A 21,247-nucleotide genomic window follows, 5' to 3' on the forward strand; every position below is an offset into this window, starting at 1 on the left:
GTTATGCTATCTACCCAAAGCTATAGTACCATACAGAGCGATTTCACTTCCCCCTGTGCTCCACCTATTCATTCTTCCATCACCCTAACATCTGGCACCCTCTGATCTTTATATTGTCTCCAAAGGCTTGCTTTCAGAATGTCACAGAGCTGCAATCACACAGTATACAGACTTGTCTGACAAGCTGCTTTTACTTAGAAATATGCACTTAAACTTCCCCCATGTCTTTTGAGGTTTGGTAGCTCATTCACATCCTTTTCTGATTACTATCCCACTGTCTAGGTGCATCTACTGAAGGGCATCTTGGATGCTTCACAGTACCTGCAATTATGAACACAACTGCTATCACATGGATATGCATGCTTTCATATGGACCATAAGTTTTCACTGCCTTTGGGGCGTGGTGTGGCATGACTGCTAAGATTATAATGAAAGAGTGTTTAGTTTTGTAAGAAACCTTGAAATTAATTTCCAAAGTAACTATATCATTTTGTCATCCAACTGTCCAACCAGCAGTGAATGAAAGCTCCTGTTCAGCACCCTTACTGGCACTTCTTGTCAGTGTTCTGGACTTAGGTCATTCTAATGTGCAGTGGTAACTGACCATTTCGACCTGCAATTCAAAATACTGTAGTGTACCTTTTCTTGCCATCTGAATTTCTTCTTTGTTGAGTTTCTAATGAAGTCTTTATTTTTCATTCCTCAAGATAAGAGTTTTATTCTTTTCCAGACTGGCCTCCTAGGTTCAAACAATTCCACCTCGGCCTCCCCAGTAGCTGGGATCATCATACTTGACTGGTCAGGTTGTGCTTTTTTCTTTTAATTCTGTTAGTACATGTTTGCAGTACATATCTGCATTCATCCTGAGTAGGAGGTACATATACTTGACATATCTTGAATTTGTTTTCCTTTGTCAAACACTTCCCTGTCCTTCTCTAATTCCCTTTTCCCTATTTTCATTAGTATTGTTCTTACTAGCTTCATTATTAATTTACATTTGTGACTTAATGTTGCATTTTAAGAGATATTTATATATTTTGGGGAATAGTCCTTTTTATCACATACATCTTCCAAATGTCTGGGTTTTTATCCTTATTATGGTTTGCAGAACAGATTTCTTTCTTTTTACTTATGTCCAACTTACCAATTCTTTCTTCCATCAACTGTGCCTTTGATATTGTGTCTAAAAAGTCATCACTAAATCCAGGTTTGCCTACATTATTTTTCATGTGCATATCAGGTGTTCCAACATTGTGTGTTAGAAAGATGATAGCTGGGCCAGGGAGGTACCTCTGAGGACTAAGTGCCTGCTGAGGCATGCATAAAGACCAGAATTTGAGCCCCAGCACCACATGCAGCGCCAGCCCTGCCCCTGGGCCAGCTGAGCCAGTGACAGAGTCTGAGCGTGGTGGCACATGCCTATAATCCGAGTGCTAGGGAGGCTGAAAACAGGAGGATCACTATGAGTCCAAGCTGCCTAGTGAAACCCCGTACAAAAAAAATAAAAATAAAAAATAAAAATAAAAAAGATGATGTTTGCGCCATCATCAAAACAAAGTGATTATTAGTATTTAGGCCTTCCTTCTAAATTCTCTACTCAGGGCCAGCCAGATAGCTCAGCAGATTAAAATGCCTACTTAGGCAGATGCAGGGACCTGGTCCTAGATTTGATCGATGATGTGCAAGCCCCACCGCCAGGGGATGCTAATAGGGTGACTGAGACCAGGCATGGTGGCACAGGCCTATAATCCCAGCACTCGGGCGGCTGAAAATAGGAGACCCTGTAGACCCTGCACTAAATACGTAATAAATAAATAAATTTCTCTGTTCCATTCCATAAATCTATTTTTTTCCCATCAGTATCACACTGCTGATTACCAGTATCTTAAGAAGTCTTAAAGTCAGATAGTACCAATTCCCCAGCAGCAGCCATAAGTGTGTCCAGGAGCACAGCAAAATGACCTTGCAACCAGTGATAAAACACAGAATCTCATCAGCAAATAGAAAAGACAAAGAATAAATCAAGTAAAAAATTAAAATAGAAAAGATATGAGAAAATTCATTAGATAAGATCAATAGCACAGACTGCAGTACACTGAGCTCCAGAGAGAGAGTGAGGGAAAAGTGAGATCCAGATGGCATTGGGCTACTCTTACCTTGCTGAGGAAAACAAGTAACACAGGCAAAAGAGATCCTAAGAAGCTGAGAGGCAAACATCCTCATATGCATTCTCTGTGCAAACTTGCTGAGAGGAGCACAAGAAGAAGCACCCAGATGCTTCTGTTAACTTCTCAGAATTTTCTAGTAAGTGCTCTGAGAGGTAGAAGACCATGTCTGCTAAAGAGAAAGGAAAATTTGAAGACATGGCAAAGGCAGACAAGGCTTGTTATGAAAGAGAAATGAAAACTTATATTCCTGCTAAAGGAGAAACAAAAAAAGAAGTTCAAGGATCCCAGTGTACCCAAAAGGCCTTCTTCTTGTTCTGTTCTGAGTATGGCCCAAAAATCACAAAACATCGTGGCCTCTCCATTGGTGATGCCGCAAAGAAACTTGGAGAAATGTGGAATACCACTGCAGCAGCTGACAAGTAACCATACTAAGCTACTAATCTGAGAGAAAAGTACAAAAAGGACATCACTGCCTACTGGGCTAAGGAGAACCTGATGTAGCAGAAAAGGGAGTCAGCAAGGCTGAAAAAAGCAAGAAAAAGAGGAGAAGGAAGAGAAAGAGGAGGAGGAGGAGACAGAAGAGGAGGTAGAAGAGGATGAGGACGATGAAAAGGAAGATGTGCTCAATAACTTGGTTCTAGCGCAATTTTTTTGTCCATAAAACATTTAACCCTCCTATACACGACTCCTTTTGAAGAAAAAAAAAATTGAAATGTAAGGCTATTTAAGATTTGTTTTTAAACTGTAGGGTTTTTTTTTTGTTTGTTTGGGTTTTTTTATATAGTTATCATACAACTGAATATGTCCTTAGCCCATCCTGGTGGTATTTTCAATAGCCACTAACCTTGCCTGGCACAGTATGAGGTTCTAAGTTGTCATGGAAATTTACAGCAGGTTCTTGTTGGTGCACAGCACAAATTAGTTATATATGAGGACGGTAGTTTTTCATCTTCAGTTGTCTCTGAGGCAGCTTACACAAAATAATTGTTCTGTTAACTGAATACCACTCTGTAATTGCAAAAAAAAAAAAGAAAAAAAGAAAAGTTGTAGCTATTTGACATTCTGAATGCTTCTAAGTAAATATAATTTTTATTAGAAAAAAAAGATCAATAGCAGAATGAAGATGAGAAGGAAAACTAAACTCAAATGACAGAATTTACTGATTATAAAAAAAAAAAAAAAAAAAAAAAACCAGAAAATGGAACCGGAAAGTGAGTGATAGAGCCACAGGGACTCTTAAAATATTTTTTTTTTAAAATTAAATTCGTTTGGTTTTATTTATTTATTTACTTATTGGCAGAACCAGGGATTGAACTCAGGTCCTTGTGCTTGCCAGGTAAGCACTTGTTCTACAGATTGAGATATGAAAAAAATGGTATTAATTCTTCAAATTAATGAAGGTGATTTACAAATTCAATTTCAATGAGGCCAAACAATAAATTTTTAAAATTATGCACATCATTATAAGCTACTAAAAATTAAACATTAAAAAGTCACCAAAAATCTGAGAAAAATATTATATACAGAAAAACAATGATTCAAACAAGTATAGATTTCTTATCAAAAAGAATGGCAATCAGAGGAAAATGGAAAAATAGCTTTAAGAGCTGAAAGGAAAAAGGAAAACAACTCAGCCCACAAGTCTACATTCAAAAACAGGCAAAATAAAGACATGTTCAGATAAAGTAAGGTGAAGAGAATTGATTAGTTGTTCATCTGAACTTTAAGATATGCTAAAGGAAGTAGTTTAGGCTAAAAAAGCCCTGATGACAAAGAAAAACTTGCTTTTCCAAGAATGAGTGGAAGCTGAGTGTGCACCCCTGTAATCCTAGCACTTGGGAGGCTGAGGCAGGAGTATCATTAAACAACAAGACAAAGAACTTCCTATAGGATGAAAGTAAAGATATCCCATCCAAACAAATAAGAAGGCTAGAGTGGCTATAAGTATACAGTGGGACATAATTTCATAGCTCAATATACAGGAAGCAAAACTTGAGACAATTAAAGTAACCTAATTCTACAATGACTGCAGATATCAATGCCTCATGAATTTATAGAAAAAATCAGTAATGATATGGTAAATCAGAACATTATTATGAACCAATTTGATCTGATATTTATAGAACAATATATCCAATGACTGAAAAATATACATTAAGTATATATATTATCATATGAATACATTAAGCATTAAAATAAGTCTCAAACTTCAAAACAAAAAACTCGTATTGTGTGTACTCACCCTCAAAAATAATTAAGAAATAAATATGTAGGAAAAAAGATGTAAATCAGACACACTGCAAAATGTTCAAAAAAGAAACCACAAGACAAATTTTAAACATTTTATTTAAATAACAAAAACACAATACCTCAAAAGTTGTAAGTCTAAGTAAAAAACTGATTTACTTATACATCTACTAAATGCTTATTATAATAGAAAAAAAGTCTGAAATCAAAGGTTCTACCATTAGAAGCTAGAAAACAAAAAGTAAAGTAAACCATAATGAAACAAAAGAAAATAGTAAATAAATAAGGTACTGTACAAACAGCCATCAGTGAACTGGAACACTGAGAAATTTAACAAATCCAAAAGCAGATTCTTTGAAAATTTGACAAAACTGACCAAAAAATCATAGCTATTCAAAGAAAATAAAAAGCAAATCCCTAACATAATGAAAAAAGGTAACAACATAAAGGTTGTTACCATCCAGCTTACTACAGAAGATAGTAATATTTTTGACTGTAAGCCTAAAAATCCAATGTCTTACCCTTTTTGAAATATCTCAGGTAATTCTTTCTGAGGAAACTACTGGAAAACATGGTCCACCAAAACAAAGGTGCGAACCAAAGCCAGAGAACCAAACAGATAAAGAAAAAAGTCACAGTATGTACATACAGAAGGATGTTGGGTTCTAGGAAGAATGTCTCTAATGAAAAAAGTACAAGAACTAATAATTATCTGATATATTTCACCACAGAAAATGCATACCTGAGGAGCCAGGGAGATAGCTCAGTAGAATAAGCACTTGCCTGGTAGTGCAGGGTCCTGAGTTCAATCCCTGTTACCGCAAAAAAAAAAAGAAAGAAAGAAAGAAAGAAAGAAAGAAAGAAAGAAAGAAAGAAAGAAAATACATACCCACGAAGGAAGTTTTTGGATATCACTATAGGCTATGCAAAGAACAACAGATACACAAAATATGTACACAGAATATCAGAACCAGAAGACAATGAACAATGCCTTCACAGACCAACTACTCAAAGATATCTTAAAAACAAGAAAATATGAAAGATATACCAAACATCTACAAGATGTTTGTAGATGATGCTAGGAAGGATAATCTAAGAATTACTAGAATAAATGAAAAATTAGAAGATAACACAAAAGGCATATAAAAAACTTCTGAAATAATACCATAAAACATTCCAAACAGGAAAAGAAATACAAATGCAGGGAAAAAAAAAAAAATCAAAGCTATATAGATACCGAAGAGCCACAATCCAAGGATAATCTCTCCACCACATCATACTCACAGTACCAGGAGTCAATCACAGCGACAAAATCTTAAAAACTGTCAGAAAAAGGCAACAAAACACATTACCCCAGACTTCTCTACATAGACCTTAAACACCAGCAGGGCTTAGAGTAACATATTCTAAGCCCTAAAAGACAACAACCTCCACCCATGCCTTATGTTATCCTACAAAATTTTCCTTTAAAATTGACAAAGTTATTTCCTTGCCAAGCAGCACCTCAAGAAATTTGTGACCTGCAAACTAGCATGACAAAAATTCTTAAGGATATCCTAGAAAGAAATACTGAAGCCAACAATGTCAAATGTCAAAAAGAATGAATACACCTAGCAAGATAAGCAGATAAAAAAAAGGGAAATCAGTAACAGAAAATGATACAATGACAGGAATAAGTCAATAATGTTTAGTAATAACTGTTAATGTGAATGGACTGAAATCCCCAATCAAAAGACACAGATTGGCAGAATGGATCAAGAATAAAAGCTCAACAATATACAGTATACAATAAGCACAGTTAATTAAAAAAGAAACACAGATTACAAATAAAAGGATAGAAAACAATATTTCACACAATAAAATATTGAATGTAGAAAAAAGTAGGAGTTGCTATCCTAATTTCAGACAAAATGCATTTCAAACCAAGATTGAAGGCTACTAAATACTGGTTCAGGGAACAATTCAACAGAAAGAGTTAACAATTACAAACACCCATTTACCAAATGCCAGTGTATTCAAATTTATAAAGAACACTAATAGACATAAAAAAAAGATAAACATCAATAGAACCATAATAGGGGACACCTCAATACCCACTGTCTCAGATGGACAGATCAACTAGACAAAAAAAAAAAAAAAAAAAAAAAAAAAAAACGATACCCTCTCATCCCAGAAAGAATGGAAAAAAAAAAAAAAAAAAAAAATCAACAAATACCAAACCTTCAAACAAACAGATTTAATAGGTATCTACAGAGTACTCCATCCAATAAAACAGAATACACATTTTTCTCTGCAGCCTATGGGCCTTCCTCTAAAATACCCTACATAGTAGCCCATAAAGCATGCTTAATTAAATGCAAAGAATTTAAATTATTCCATGCATATTATTAGAACATAGTGCAAAAAACCTAGAAATCAATGGTTAAAGACACCACAGAAACTATGCAAACATGAGGAAATTAAATACACCCTCTTGAATAATCAATGGGCCACAGATGAAATTAAAAAAAAAAAAAATACAGAATTTATACCATCAACCAGTAACACCAGTACAATGTACCAGAACCAACGGGGCACAACAAAAGCAATTCTAAAGAAGAATCTTATAGAAATAAATTCCCACATCAGAAACATAGAGCAAGTTCAAACAAATAACCTAATCATACACCTCAAGGTCCTAAGAAAACAAGAACAATCCAGGCTCACAACTAGTACAAGGAAGGAAACTTTCAAGACCTGAGCAGCAATCAATGAAATTGGGACTAATAATACCAGGGCCAGCCAAATAGCTCAGCAGATTAAAGTACCTGCAAGCAGGCACTGGGGCCAGGGGTTCTGTCCCTGGGCCTGCCATGCTGCCCCGCCCCCGAGGCAAGCTGAGAAGGCAATTGAGACTGTATGTGGTGATGCTCACCTATAATCCCAGCTCTGGGGAGGCTGTAAACAGGCAGATCACCAAGTCTGATCTAGTAGTTAGACCCTGAACACCCTGTAGACCCTTCCCTAAAATAAAAAGATATTTTAAAAAACCTATGCTGTACAGGACTCACTTTGTCAGACTCATGAACAAACCCAACTTAGGAACATTCTCCCAAAACAGAAGTAGTTTCTATGTAGGGAACTTACTGTATAAAGAATCAGTAAATCAAAGAGCTGGTTCTTTGAAAGTTTACACAAAATACACCCTTAGCAAATCTTATCAAAATAAGACCCACATTCATGCAATTAGAAATGAAGAAGGTGAAATCACAACAGATTTTTGCCAAAATCCAGAAATTATCAGCAGCCATATGGAGAACCTGTATTCTAATAAAACAGAAAATTCCAAAGACATGGACAAATTTCTAGACAGTCACAAACTACCAAAGCCAAATCAAGAAGATATAAAAATAATGAATAACCCAGTATCAGTCAGTGAAACTGAAAAAGTTAAAAAAAAAATGCTAAGACAACCCCAGGCCCCGGTGAATTCTATAAGAACTTTTAGACAAGATCTAATGCCAATATTCCTCCAACTGCTGAATGAAATAAAAAAGGAAGCAGTACTCCCAAAGTCATTTGTGGACACAAAAATTTTTCTGATACCAAAACTAGAAAAAGATCCAACCAAAAAAGGAAAACTACAGGCCAACCTTTTTAATGAATATAGATGCAAAAATCCTCAGTAAGATACTAGCAAACAAAATGTAGCAAATCATCAAAAAGATGGTTCGCAAGTGGCTGGGGTTCGATCCCCAGCATGCCGTACCAGCCCTGCCCACTGAGACAGCAATTCAGACTGGGCGTGGCGGCGCGTGCCTGTAATTCCAGCACTTGGGAGGCTGAAAACAGGAGAATCACTATGAGTCCAATCTATGTAGTAAGACCCTGTAGACCCTGTCCTAAACACTGAAAAAGAAAAAAAAAAAAAAAAAGATGATAATCATAAACAAGAAGGACTCATTCCGGAAATCCAAGGATGGTTCAACATGTGTAAAATAATAAACATGCCACATGAACAGAAGGACAAAAATCACATGATCATTTCAACAGACACAGAAAAGTATTTGAAAACAAATTTCCATTCCTGATTTAAAAATTTGAAGAAAAAAAGAATGAAAGGTCTTTATCTCAGTCAGATAAAAGCCATCTATGATAAACCAATAGCTAACATTAAATGAAGAGAAGCTGAAAGCTTTCCCACTAAAATCTGGAACAAGTCAAGAGTATCTGGTATCACCACTTCAGTTCAATACAGTTCTTGAAACTTTAGCTACAGCAATTAAACAAGGAAAGAAATAAAAGGGATGTGGATAGGAATTATCATTATTTGCAAATGAAATGTTACTGTACATAGAAGATGCCCAAAATTTCTAGAATAACCAAATTCAGTAGTATAGTAAGACACAGTCAACATTCAAAAATTAGTATTGTTCCTGTACACCAAAAATAAGCTCACTAAGAGAAAAATTAGGGAAACAATACCTTTTACAATAGCATCAAGAAAAATTAAATACAAGGAATTAACCTTACCAAGAAAGTGAAAGACCTCTACAATAAAAACCACAGTATTCTGAAAAACACGGAAAAGGGTATCAGAAATTAGAGAAATATCTCTTTTCTAGACAAGCGGAACCAAAAGAGTCAAAATGGTCTTACTTCCAAAATTGTTACACAGTTTTAGCTGAATGCCAATCAAAATAGAAACAGCATTCCCTACAGAACTAGAGAAAGCAATCCTAAAACTCATATGAAAGTAGGAGACATCTACAAATAGCAAAAGCAATTCTGGGCAACAGGGTAAGAAGGGGTCATCACAATCCAGGACATCCAGTTGTACTATAAAGTTACAGTGATTAAAAACATGGTGTTGATTTTTTAAAAAAAGACAGACCTGTGGATCAATGGAATAGAATGGAGGATGCAGAAACAACCCCAAGCACACTCACCTACCTTATCTAGCAAAGGGGCCAAATCCTTTCACATGATACTAGGAAAACTGGCTATCTATGTGACAAAAATTGATCCTTTTTATCTATCATCATGCACTAAATTAAAATCAAAATAGATCAAAGATCTAAATATTAGAATAGAAACAATCTGCTGGAAGACAAAATAGGTACTGTACTTGAAGACTTTCTAAACAGATACCCACTGTATAAGAAATAATACCAAAAATCAACAAATGGGATATCAAATTAAAATCTTTCTGCACAGCAAAGGAAACCAGAGTAAAGAAACAACCTACATAATGGGGAAAAATTCTGCCTGTTACCCCTCAAAGGTCTAGCATCTAAAATATATAAACAACTCAAAAAAAATTAGACCCTCCCCAAATTTTAAGACCAATAAAAAAAAATGGGCATCCGAAATGAGCAGATACTTAATGAAGCACAAGTGGCCAATAAATACATGAAAAAATGTTCAGCACCACAATCCATTCAAGAAATGGAAATTAAAACAACACATTTCACTTCTCTCCAGAAAGAATGGCTATCAGCAAGAAATCATGGCAGGCAGTCTAAGCACCTGCCTGGCAAGCGCAAGGACTCAGGTTCAATTCTTGGTACCTCATGCCATGCCGGCCCCATCCTGGGCCCACCTAAGTGACCACCGAAACTGGATGTGGTGGCGCATGCCTGTAATTCCAGTGCTGGGGGTCTGAGCAGCAAAGAGAGACCCTATACCAAATAAATAAATTTAAAAAAAAAAAATGCTGGCAAGGCCGCAAGGAAAAACCTACCCTTCTTCATTGCTGGTGGGAGTCTAAACTGGTACAACCACTATGGAAACTAATTTGGATATTCTTCAGATAACTAAAAATAGAAATTCCATTTGACCTACCTATTCCCCTTCTCTTTCCAAGAAAGTTAAAGACATCATATCCCATAGTTATGTGTGCATAACCATGTTAACAGCAACACAATTTATAATAGCTAAATCTTGGAAGCAGTCTATATGTCCATCAACAAATGAATAGAGAAATCATACTGTATTTATACACAATGGAATACTAATATGCCATAAAGAAGGTCAAATGAATCATTTTGGCAAAATGGATGCACCTTGAGACCATAATATTAAGTAAAATTAATCAAACACACAAGTCTAAATAATTCATGGTTTCTCTTACATGAGAAATTCAGTATATAAAGTGAAATGTAAAGTCCAGTAGAAAAATGCAGATAATAAGAAAAGAGAAAAGTTACTGCAATCCATGAAGAATGTATCTAAAAGAATACCTGATTTAGTATAATTATCTTTTGTGGCCTATTAATCTGTTGTTATTCTGTATGTATGATAATTAACTTTATAAGACTTATAAATAAATGAATCTGATGCTAAAAATTAATTTAAAGATTGGAAGGGAAAAAGAGAATTGAGATGTGTTATGTGCACATAACAAGTTCCCATAATAAATGTAATCATTATGTACTGCAAATATGTACTAATAAAAAAAATTGCCAAAAGTAAAAAAATAGGCATGATTTGGGGTAGTAGAGGCAGAGAACAAGAGAATTATAGCTCAAAGCATGGCTAAAGTAAAGTAAGAACAAAGTAAACAGGGATGAGGTGAGCAGAGATACATGTTGCTCTGGAAAGGTTAAAAATGAAAACCTGAAAGAGCCTCAAGGGCTATTTCAAGACTCTTCTTTTTGGGGGGAAAAACCCATTAAAAATCTGATAAAAATAAATGTTCTCTAGCAATGAGGAAGGGAATCACTATGAGTCCAATCTACGCAGTAAGATCCTGTAGCCCCTGTAGACCCTGTAGTCCCTTTACCAAATACATTTAAAAAAAAATAGAAATAAGGAAAGAAAATATTCTACCAAAACCTATTCAATTTCTTCATTCAAATATCCAACAGACTACCTATCCAAAAAGCCCCAAAATTAGTAGAGATTAACACTATCACATTAAGATTCTTTTGCGTAATAAATTCTAGTTTATCTCCTTACTCTCATAGCCTCTGTTCAAATAGCATGCTTTCTTCACAAATGTTACTGGTAATAAATAATGGAAAAGCAACAAACTAAAAATACAGCACATTCCTGAACTTTTAACGTATTAAACTGTTCATGTTCCAACAAATCTTAAAAGTAAGCAAGTCAAAACCTTGAATTAATCTGATAGTAAATCTTAAACTATGGCATTTCTCAACTTGCACTTGGCATGGCTCTAACAAGAATTTTACCCACGCCTTAATTCCAGTTAAATGATCAAACTTTTTAAAGAAGCCATGGCATGGCCTGAAAACAGACAAAATGATGATTTACAATCACATGCCCAGCTTTAATCACAATGATCTTGTCAGTAAATTCTCATTTAATAAATGTCTGCAAATATTTCACATTTACTAAAAGTCAGGTCAGGACAAGACATCTGAATTATAAAATAACATATCAATACATATACCCAAGAGACAATGTTTTAGAATGTAAATCAGACGTTGAGGAAATACTTTTTTAAAAGATAGTTACCAAGAAATCAATATAAAAAGAGATGAGGAAAATCAAGCAGTACCTATAACTTCACAGTCGGTGAAAGCAGGAATCAAGGACAATGCATGTGTTACTAAAGAGAACACCAGAGAAAGGTGGAAGACAGAAATGTAAAGCTGGGAAAGAATGCAAAAAGCTACCACCAGAAACACCACCTCAGAGTGCCCAACTCTCAAAAGCAATGGCAAAACAAATACAAAAATGCCACAAGCAAGGTATTGAGCTAGGAATATTGTTTTATTCACTCATTTTTACTGAGTACCTGCCAGATGAGGAAAGATGTAACAGTGAAAAAAAACATACTTTGTTACCATATAGTTCATATTCAAGAAAAGGAGAAAAGCAGAAATTAAGCAAATTCCTGTTTCTGAAATATCACAGAAGCACTAAATAGTTCAGATAAAAACTAAATTAGAAAATTGGGATAGGGAATAGAGTGAAGAGGCTACCATGATTCTACACATGGTAGTCAACAACGGCTTCAAAAGCGACCATTCAGATAAATGGAAGAATCTGCCAGACTTGAGAGTTTGTCTTTGGCATTCTCACAAGGATTTTATACTCCACTTCACTATCCTATTATTTCGACCCTGATTCTAGTGACAAACTAATGTGCTGCCTGATTACCAGGTACAAGTAAGGGATGAAAAAGAACCTCAACACATTTTTAAAGATTTATTTATCAGCAATGGAGACCCTACTATTGGGATTTAATACTCTGTAGTCACTGTCTTCTGAAGTTCGTAATATAATGTTTAAATATAAGTTTTATGGGATGGGGAGCTAGCTTGGCAGTCTAAGTGCCTGCTCCAGCCATGGCTATGAAAACCAGGCATGGTGGTGCACACCTATAATCCCAGGGTGGGGAGGCTGAGACATGAGGATCACTGAGTTCCAACTGCATAGCCTACATCAAATAAACCAAAAATAAATAAATAAATAAAAATTAAATACAAGTTTTATAAGTGAACTCCAAGAGGATTCTGATGGAGCATGTGCCAAGGACTGAAACCTCAGCTCATGGTGTGCCCCTCAGTAATGGCAGCCTCCCATTCCTTCTATGCTGTCAGAAGCCAAGAGGGTGTGTGAAGAAGACAGGCATGGAGAAGCACGATGCTCCAGCTGCACTCCCAGTGAGCTGTCGCCATCAACTGCCAGCCCAGTAGCATGGTGATCTTGAAGCTCCAACTGTGCACGCTCCATGACAGATGCAGCCCCACTTAAGACTGCGCAGCACAGAGGCTCCGCTGGTCACATTCAACCCATGGAGTCTTGAAAGATTCAGAACTGCTTGCGGTTGGTGTAGTTTGTAACACAGAAATATAAAAGTACAACACCAAAGCCTCAGTACCAGCTCCATCACATCTAAACCTACTATTTAACTTTTTCATGTACTTTTTTCTCATTTGTAAAATGAGGAAAATAACATTATATACTTCACAAAGATGATGTAGAAGAGTTAAATGTTTTAATGCATGTAAAGAACCTAGTGGGTTCTCAGCACTTTTGTGACACAATACAAGTAACTACTGTTCTACTATTCCTATTATTGACAACATTTATTATTTATGTCATCAACCTGCTTTATTTTCTATCCACCACTTCCTATTATCTAAAATTATGCTTATTTGCTTTCCTTCCACTAAAGTAAAAACCATACACAAAACATTTTCCTATTTACCAGTACCTAAAATAGAACTTGGAGGGTAAGGATACTTGCTAAATTAGTATTATTGAATAAATAAATGAGCTTTTAGATTCTTGCTTCATAATTAATAATGATATCTAAAAATGGCTCCCTTATAAATATATATCTGACAAGAGGCCAGCCAAATAGCTCAGTGGATTAAAGAGCCTGCAAGCAGGCACAGGAGTGAGGGGTTCGATCCTTGGGCCTGTAGTGCCAGCCCCACCCCCGGGAGTGTGCTGAGACGGCGATTGAGACTTGAGCGTGGTGGCATGCACCTGTAATCCTAGCTCTTGGGAGGCTGTAAACAGGAGGATCACTACGAGTCCAATCTAGTAGTGAGACCCTGAACACCCTGTAGACCCTTTCTTAAAATACAAAATAGATAAATAAATCTGACAAGGGACACTCAAACATAAAATAAGCTTACAGATTATTTTTATAGTATTTTCATGATATAACTCAAATGTACTAACTTGTTCATCATACACATAATGCTACTATTAAAACAGGTATTGCTCAGATATGATTAACAAAAGCTGGCTAATGATTTAGTATTCTTTAGGTGTGTTAACTGGACCATTCATGATTTTTCTTAAATGAACTATATATACTCTATCAAATCAATGACACATTAAAGCTATCATACATAAAAACAAATAGCAAGCAAAACTCATCTAAGGGCCAGCGAGACAGTTCAGCAGACTAAGCTCTCGCTTAGGCAAACCCAGGGACCAGGGTTCTATCCTTGGCACCACATGGTGTGCTGGCCCCACCCATGGGTATACTGAGCCAGCCACTGAGTCTGGGCGTAGTGCACACCTGTAATCCTAGTGCTGGGGAGGCTGAAAACAGGAGGATAACTATGAGGTCAAGCTGTGTAGTGAGAGCCTGTACCAAATAAATAAATTTTTTTAAAAAAGAAACTTTCATCTGTGCTCCGTTTAAAAAAAAAAAATACCATAGCAGCACAAATGAATATATACTGGTACCAGAATCAAACTCAGAACCTTGCATTTGCCAAGCAGGAACTTGTGCAGCTGAGCTGTATTCCCAATGAACCTATACTGGACTTCAAGTGTATATAAAAACTTCCTATATTTGAGCAGTGTTGTGCACACCTGTAATTCCAGCATTCAGGAGGATGAAGCAGGAGGATCATTACTGAGGCTTGAGGACCACTCTAGGCTATCTAGTGAACTCAAGGCCAGCCTAAACTACACGGCAATACCTTGCCTCAAAAAAAAAAAAAAATCTTATGAACACATTTGAGTATTGGTGTACAACCAGATAAATTACTTAGTATATAAAACATCTGTCTGAATTTCAATTGTATTGATTAAAAGTTTAAAAATGTATTTGAAAGATGAAACAAAAATCAAATCTTCACAGAACCCTGAAGCATAATTAAGGAAAAGCATTGGCCTAGACAGTAGAAAGACACACAAACACATAATGTAGAATATAACAAGTTGTCTAACATTGTCATTCTCTCTCAACTTTGCCTTTGCCTTGATGTGGCAGATGGCAGATACAAGAAACACTTAAGAATAGGCTTTTATGAGGCAAACCACCCAGACCAGGACATTAGTAAGAAATACAGTAAGGTCAGGGAAGTAGGAGAGAACATACTGCGTGGCTGAAGAACAAATAGTAATTAGGTCCTCCAAGGCAATGACAATCAGGTCATAAAGACTAGGAGAAAAGTGCTGAGCCATGTCACTGTGCAGACACAGAAAGCCCACTGGCAAACCCAGATGCTGAGAATAGAAGATTCCTTCTGGCCGGTAAGCTCTACCTGTATGGAACAGCAGCACATACTGCCTGTGTTTACTCAAAACTTCTATTTGAAGTCCCAACTACAAAAGTGACTCTACGTGGGGCTTAAGAGCTAATCAAGTTTATATGAGCTCCTGATGATGGAGTCCTCAGGAAGGAACTGTCTTTATAAAAAGGGGAAGTAGGCAGGGGAGATAGCTCAGCGGCACAAGCACCTGTATAGACAGACAGACAGCAGACAGACAGAAGACAGACTAACCAGAATGTCCTTTCTCCATCAAGTGAGGACACACCAAGAAAAGGCCTAACTGATAATCAAAAAAGAGCCCCTACCAGGGAGTCAAATTAGCCAGAATATTTATTTTTTTATTTTTATTTTTATTTTTTTGGTGGAACCGGGGATTGAACTCAGGCCCTTGCTCTAGCCAGGAATCTCATATTCTACTGAGCCATCTCCCCGGCCCCAAGCCAAAATATTTATAATAAATTTCTGAACTTCCAAAAATTGTAGTAAATAAGTTCCTTACTGTTTAAGCCACTTGTCTACTGGACTTTTTTTTTATGGCAGCCAAGAAGACTAAGACAGGTGGAATAATAAATATTTAAGCTGTCAATCTGCATCAAATACTCAACTCTGCCACTGTAAAGATATAAGCATGTTTGCATTCCAATAAAACCTTATTTAGAAACACAAGAGTTGGTCTGTAACTTGCTGATCATTGCTCTGTAACCTGAAAATGGTATAGCGTTACATGAGTACCTATGCACTTGCCAAAGTTCATCCAATAGGCCATGTAAAACTGTTGCATCTCACTCCAAGTCAATTTTAAGCCAAAGAAAAAGAGCAATAAATAAATATTAAACTTTACGCTAATTATAAGCATGTGGTTTTCAGGGAAGTGCTATATATTAAGATGTATAATTTACTTTTAAAGTATCAAAAACTAAGATGGATTGACAGATACACAAAAATACAAAATAACAAACCTAACAACTATAGACCCTATAACTTGTATAGGGCATTAAGAATTAACTGTATATCCTTTCAAACTTGTTTGAAAGTTTTAATAGTAAATGTTAGGCATTGGGTGATTCAATAAGAAGCCAATGACCATGTTTGAGCAAAGAAATAAAAATCAAATTTACATTATACAAATAGGGTTCATCTAATGTGAACAATACACTGAAAGGTGGGCAGAGAGTGGTGAAAGGTAGTAGGTAGCTATTTCATGACATGCAAAGAAAGCATCAATATTTAAAGTAAACGCGGAGAGAATGTAAGCCAGAACAAGTAGTTTTGAATTGGTATGGATAAATTCAGAGGAAACAAATGAAGATCGTGGGACTCATGACGACCTAGATGAGATGATGATAACTGGAGAGAAGCATAAAAGCCAGCAATACTTTTTAAAATGGAAAATGAAAGCAAATGACTACACCTAAAATAGCGCCACACTGCATTTTCTCTTATCCACAACATATACTGAGTGAAGAAATCTGCAGGTGGGCTGGACGGCCCCATTCTTGCTGAGTGTGTCATCTCCAAAGCTTTCCGTTTCCTAATACTGAACTATTTTGTGTATAAAATACATAGACGACAGAAAAGATTGAGACAACCACACCACCTACCCGCCCTCACTGAGTTCAACCAGCATGTTCGTTGGCTACAAAGTTTGTTGCTTGCTTTTTAAAAAACAAAACAAAGCAGTGTCACACCCTTGGCTCAGAGTTCCCCGAGTTCCTCAGCTGTGACACATACCTACTCCTCCTGGCCCTCTGGGAAATGGCAACAAGGAAAGCCCAGTCAAATGTGCTGACGTTCACACTGCTGCTCGTTTGTGCCATGAAGAGTACTACTTATCTGTGACTTTGGAGTCTCCTGTTTGCTACCAGCAACCTTGAAACATGAACAGATCAACTTAATAATTTGAAAATAGAGTACTTACCATCTACCATCCTATTATATGTTTTACATATGTTACAGTATTTACTTCTCATAATAATCCTAATAAGGTAGCACTACTATGAGGAAACAGATTTCAAGATGCTAAGTGATTAAGACACCTCAAGAACTGTAAACAGCACAACCTAAATTTAAGCTCAGATGACTTTAAAACCTGCTTTGTGCTGGGAGTGGTGGCACACACCCCTCTTCCCAGGATTTGGAAGACTAAAGCAGGAGGACTGCAAATTCCAGGCAAAGCTAAGCTACTACATAGCAAGTTAAAGGTCAACTTGGACTAAGTAGCAAGATCTGTGCCTCAAACACACCAAAACCAAAAGCCTGTTTTGTTTATATGGTGCTGTGGATCAAAGCAAGGACCTCGCACATTTAGACATACTCGAAGCACTCGACCCAAGGTATATGCGCCCTGCCCCAAAGTCTATTTCTGATCATTACTCGTCTAGTTTCCGTCTCAGATAATGTATCAATGACAATTTTCATTCTCCATATACAAAAGCAAAATGTTCATATCTTCACAGTATGACTGTCAAAAGTTAGGTTCCACAAAACAGTACTTTGCAAATGTTGATATAATCTTAAAACACACACACACACACACACACACACACACCCCTATGGTCAAAAATTGGGAGGAACTAGTATAAACAAATCTAAACCATTGTCGTTACTACAAAATTTTTTATCTCAATATACTAGTATGTATCATAAGTCTTCCAGAAACATCTTTTATCACCATTGTAGAACACAGTTTGGGAAATTGCTATTACAATGAATATTCTCAATTTAAACTGTACATAGAACACCTTTTTAACCTTAGCTGGCTTGGTGTAGGCACAGGACACTTTAAAATGGAGAACATCCAAGTTAGAATGTGGTGTAAGAGCTTGCAAGCCAAGTTAACTACTTAATACTTCGGCAATATTGCTCTTTTCCTACTCGCCACAACTTAATTTACCATAACACAATGAAACTATATATTATGCCTAATATTTTCCAAATTTAGAATAACAACCAAGAGATTATATGGTTCTACATTGTTACCTACTGCTCAGCTTTGCAAAATTTGAATCTCCTCCAAAGAAGAGACCTCAGAAAAAGCAGGCTCTAGATAAAGCTTGTCAGCTGGTTAATAAGTTATTCTGATGGTTCTGGGCCACACTGCTGACTCTCCAGTGTGGAGCAATGATTCAACTCTAATGCCAGATGTGGTGGTGCACACCTGTAATTCTAGTACTCGGGAGGTTGAGGCAGGAGGTTCACTGCAGGTTCAAGGCCAGCCTGCGTTACAAACTGAGTTCAAGGCCAGCTTGAATTGCACATCAAAATCTTATCTCAAAAAGACACACACACATAAAAAGTAATAAAGTATACCTGCCTATCTCCTTAGTTACCTTAATTTAACACTCCACAACCAAAGTTATTTATTGCTCCAGTTTATTTATTCCAGTTTAAACAAAATAAAACTGAGCAAAAGGCAGTCACAAACAGTTGACTTCATCATATAAGTCAGGGTTGCTGATGGTTATCTAGTTACAAAGTCTACACAAAACTTAAATGCAGGACTGGGGAGATAGCTCAGTAAAATAAACACTTGCCTGGCAAGCACAAGGTCCTGAGTTCAATCCCCAGTACAGGAAAAAAAAAAAAAAAAAAAAAAAAAAACCACCTTAAATGCAGCTGCTTCTATAGCATACAGTTATTAATCAAGCCATTTTCAACACAACCAAGTTATTCTGGATACATAAAAATTACTGTGATTAGACACTACAAAAATTAAAATACATATTTTTAACTTGCTAACCTTCTCTAATGTTTTGTCTTACAAGAAAAACAAATTGATACTCTACCTAAAAAGCAAGATTTTAGAATGTCTGATTTTAACCTGTGCTCTCATGGAATGCCTCCATACAAAGTTCATTCAGGGCATGGCTTTAGTTGGGAGACTGGGGATAAAATATAAATATTGTTCACTTATTTAAATGTTGTAGACAAAAAAGTCCCAAAACTGAAAAGAGCAAATTTCAACATTCAGGCAGCAAGTTTTTTGAACAATAGTAAGTCACAACTAGTTACATCAACTTAAAGCAAATATGACAATAAAATAAAGTTTTTAAGATATAACTACCTTAGTTAAAAATGTATTGAATAAGGATCTGTAGATGAAAACATGGCTGATTCCAGTAAGTCAAAAGACATAAAGAGAAAAAATTAATCACTAAGCCACAGTGTGAAAGAGAAAGGATGCATATCAGCTCCTGCCATTAGGAAAAACAAGTAACAGGAAGCATTAGGAAAAAAAAAAAAAAGCATCACTGCTAATATTATCCAGCATTTATCTATTGCATTTTATTTTTGCTAACATTTACAAAACCAAGAATGACTTTTTAAGAAATAAACCACAAGTGTACATAACGACATCCTGAAAAACATCTTCTACATTGGTGGCAATATTTTTTAAGCCGTTCTGAAAATAGTGATCATATACTTAGAGCAGTGATGGCAAACCTTTAGACTCAGTGCCCACGCTTGCTGCCCAAAACCCACTTACTTATCACAAAGTGCTGACACTGCCATTTAACCTGAATTCTGAGTTTTAGTTCAGGAAAACTCATATATTAACATCTTTATCTTAAAAGAAAAGCACAATAACACGCCATGCCCTTGGAAAAAACGAAAAATCACATAGACTGGGATCTCGTTTTTCACTACTCTGCACAGTTGTCAAAATGCACTTAATAGAAATTCTTAATTCACATTATGTGCAAAAAATTACAGGAAATATGTGAAATCTGAGACTTTCATATTTAACTTGGGACATTTTTCCTCACTCTGAACTGCACCTTCAGCCGTACGTGTTTTTCTCCTCTCTCTCTCGGGTTTAACTAAATTATCACCTGAAAGTTTACATATTAACATACTATCCAGCTGTAAGAGAACAGCCAATTACGTGGACTCCATTTTAAAATAAGGCCTTTAGCAGAATCTCCAACGACACCATCAGAATACAAGAAAAATATAAAAGAAAAACTGACAAAGAACATACAGAATACATTTCACTCATTTAAACAAGAGATTTATATGATTATGCTGTAAAACCTATTTAAATGAAAACTAATTCTTCAAGTGAGAGCAAAGTTTTTCCTAATAAAAAAACCTCTTACCCTCCTGCTAAGTATACATATGTGTATTACAGATAGACAGATGACAAAAGGATACAATCACTTTAACCACTAACATAATGAAAAAGGACAAAACGACAAGGTTAACTAGATTGGAGGCACGCTCGGCAGCACCGCAGCTATTCCCCACATCCCGCAATCCCTCACCCTCACTGCCCCAGATCGCCCCCGGCCGCCCTGCGCTTCCACCCGGCCCATCTTTGATGGCAATCGCCCCCGACAGGTATGTGAACTTCGCCTCCTCTGCAGTACAAAACAGACCAAAATGTCTCGGGGCGCTGCGTCATGAAATAAATGATAAGGCGAGACACACGATCTAAGTAAGTTGTAAGGTGGGGAGAGGGTGTTTTGCGCCGAGGGCACGCGGCGCGACTGGGGCTCGGAGGAGACGGCCGGAGGTCGGCGCGGGGTCGGGGCAGCGGTCGGACTGAGCTCCGAGGCGAGGAGGCTGAAGGAGCAACAGCGCGCTCGCCTCCTCGGGAACGCGCCGAGGACCGCGACGCGACGCGGGCCCGGGAGGCGCGCAAGGCCGGGCACTCACCACCTGGTAGCGGCCGGTCCCGGGCTGGTGATGATCCATCCTGCCCGGCTGGGGATCCGGCGACGGCGCGGGCACGTCGCCTCGGCGCTCGGCGGCCTCGGCCTCCCGGGTCGGCGACGACGCAGCCTCGGCCGCAGCGCCCCTTCCGCCTCGCTTTCTGCCGCCGCGGTCGCCCGGCGGGGCCGCTTCACTTCCTGT

At 37.1% G+C, this 21,247-nt stretch overlaps 1 protein-coding gene across 1 annotated transcript in view; it reads right to left on the minus strand.

Moving 5' to 3' along the window:
• Positions 1-21,241, minus strand: part of Ndfip2 (Nedd4 family interacting protein 2) — a 58,247-nt gene extending 37,006 nt beyond the window's left edge. The window contains exon 1 of the mRNA XM_004626266.1: positions 21,050-21,241. Within this exon, the coding sequence (XP_004626323.1) occupies positions 21,050-21,088 (39 nt within the window). The 5' untranslated portion in view covers positions 21,089-21,241. The remainder of the gene's footprint in view (positions 1-21,049) is intronic.
• Positions 21,242-21,247: the final 6 nt, after the last annotated feature.

This window comes from Octodon degus, unplaced genomic scaffold, assembly GCF_000260255.1.
Source record: "Octodon degus isolate 3935 unplaced genomic scaffold, OctDeg1.0 scaffold00013, whole genome shotgun sequence".
Classification (NCBI taxonomy): domain Eukaryota; kingdom Metazoa; phylum Chordata; class Mammalia; order Rodentia; family Octodontidae; genus Octodon; species Octodon degus.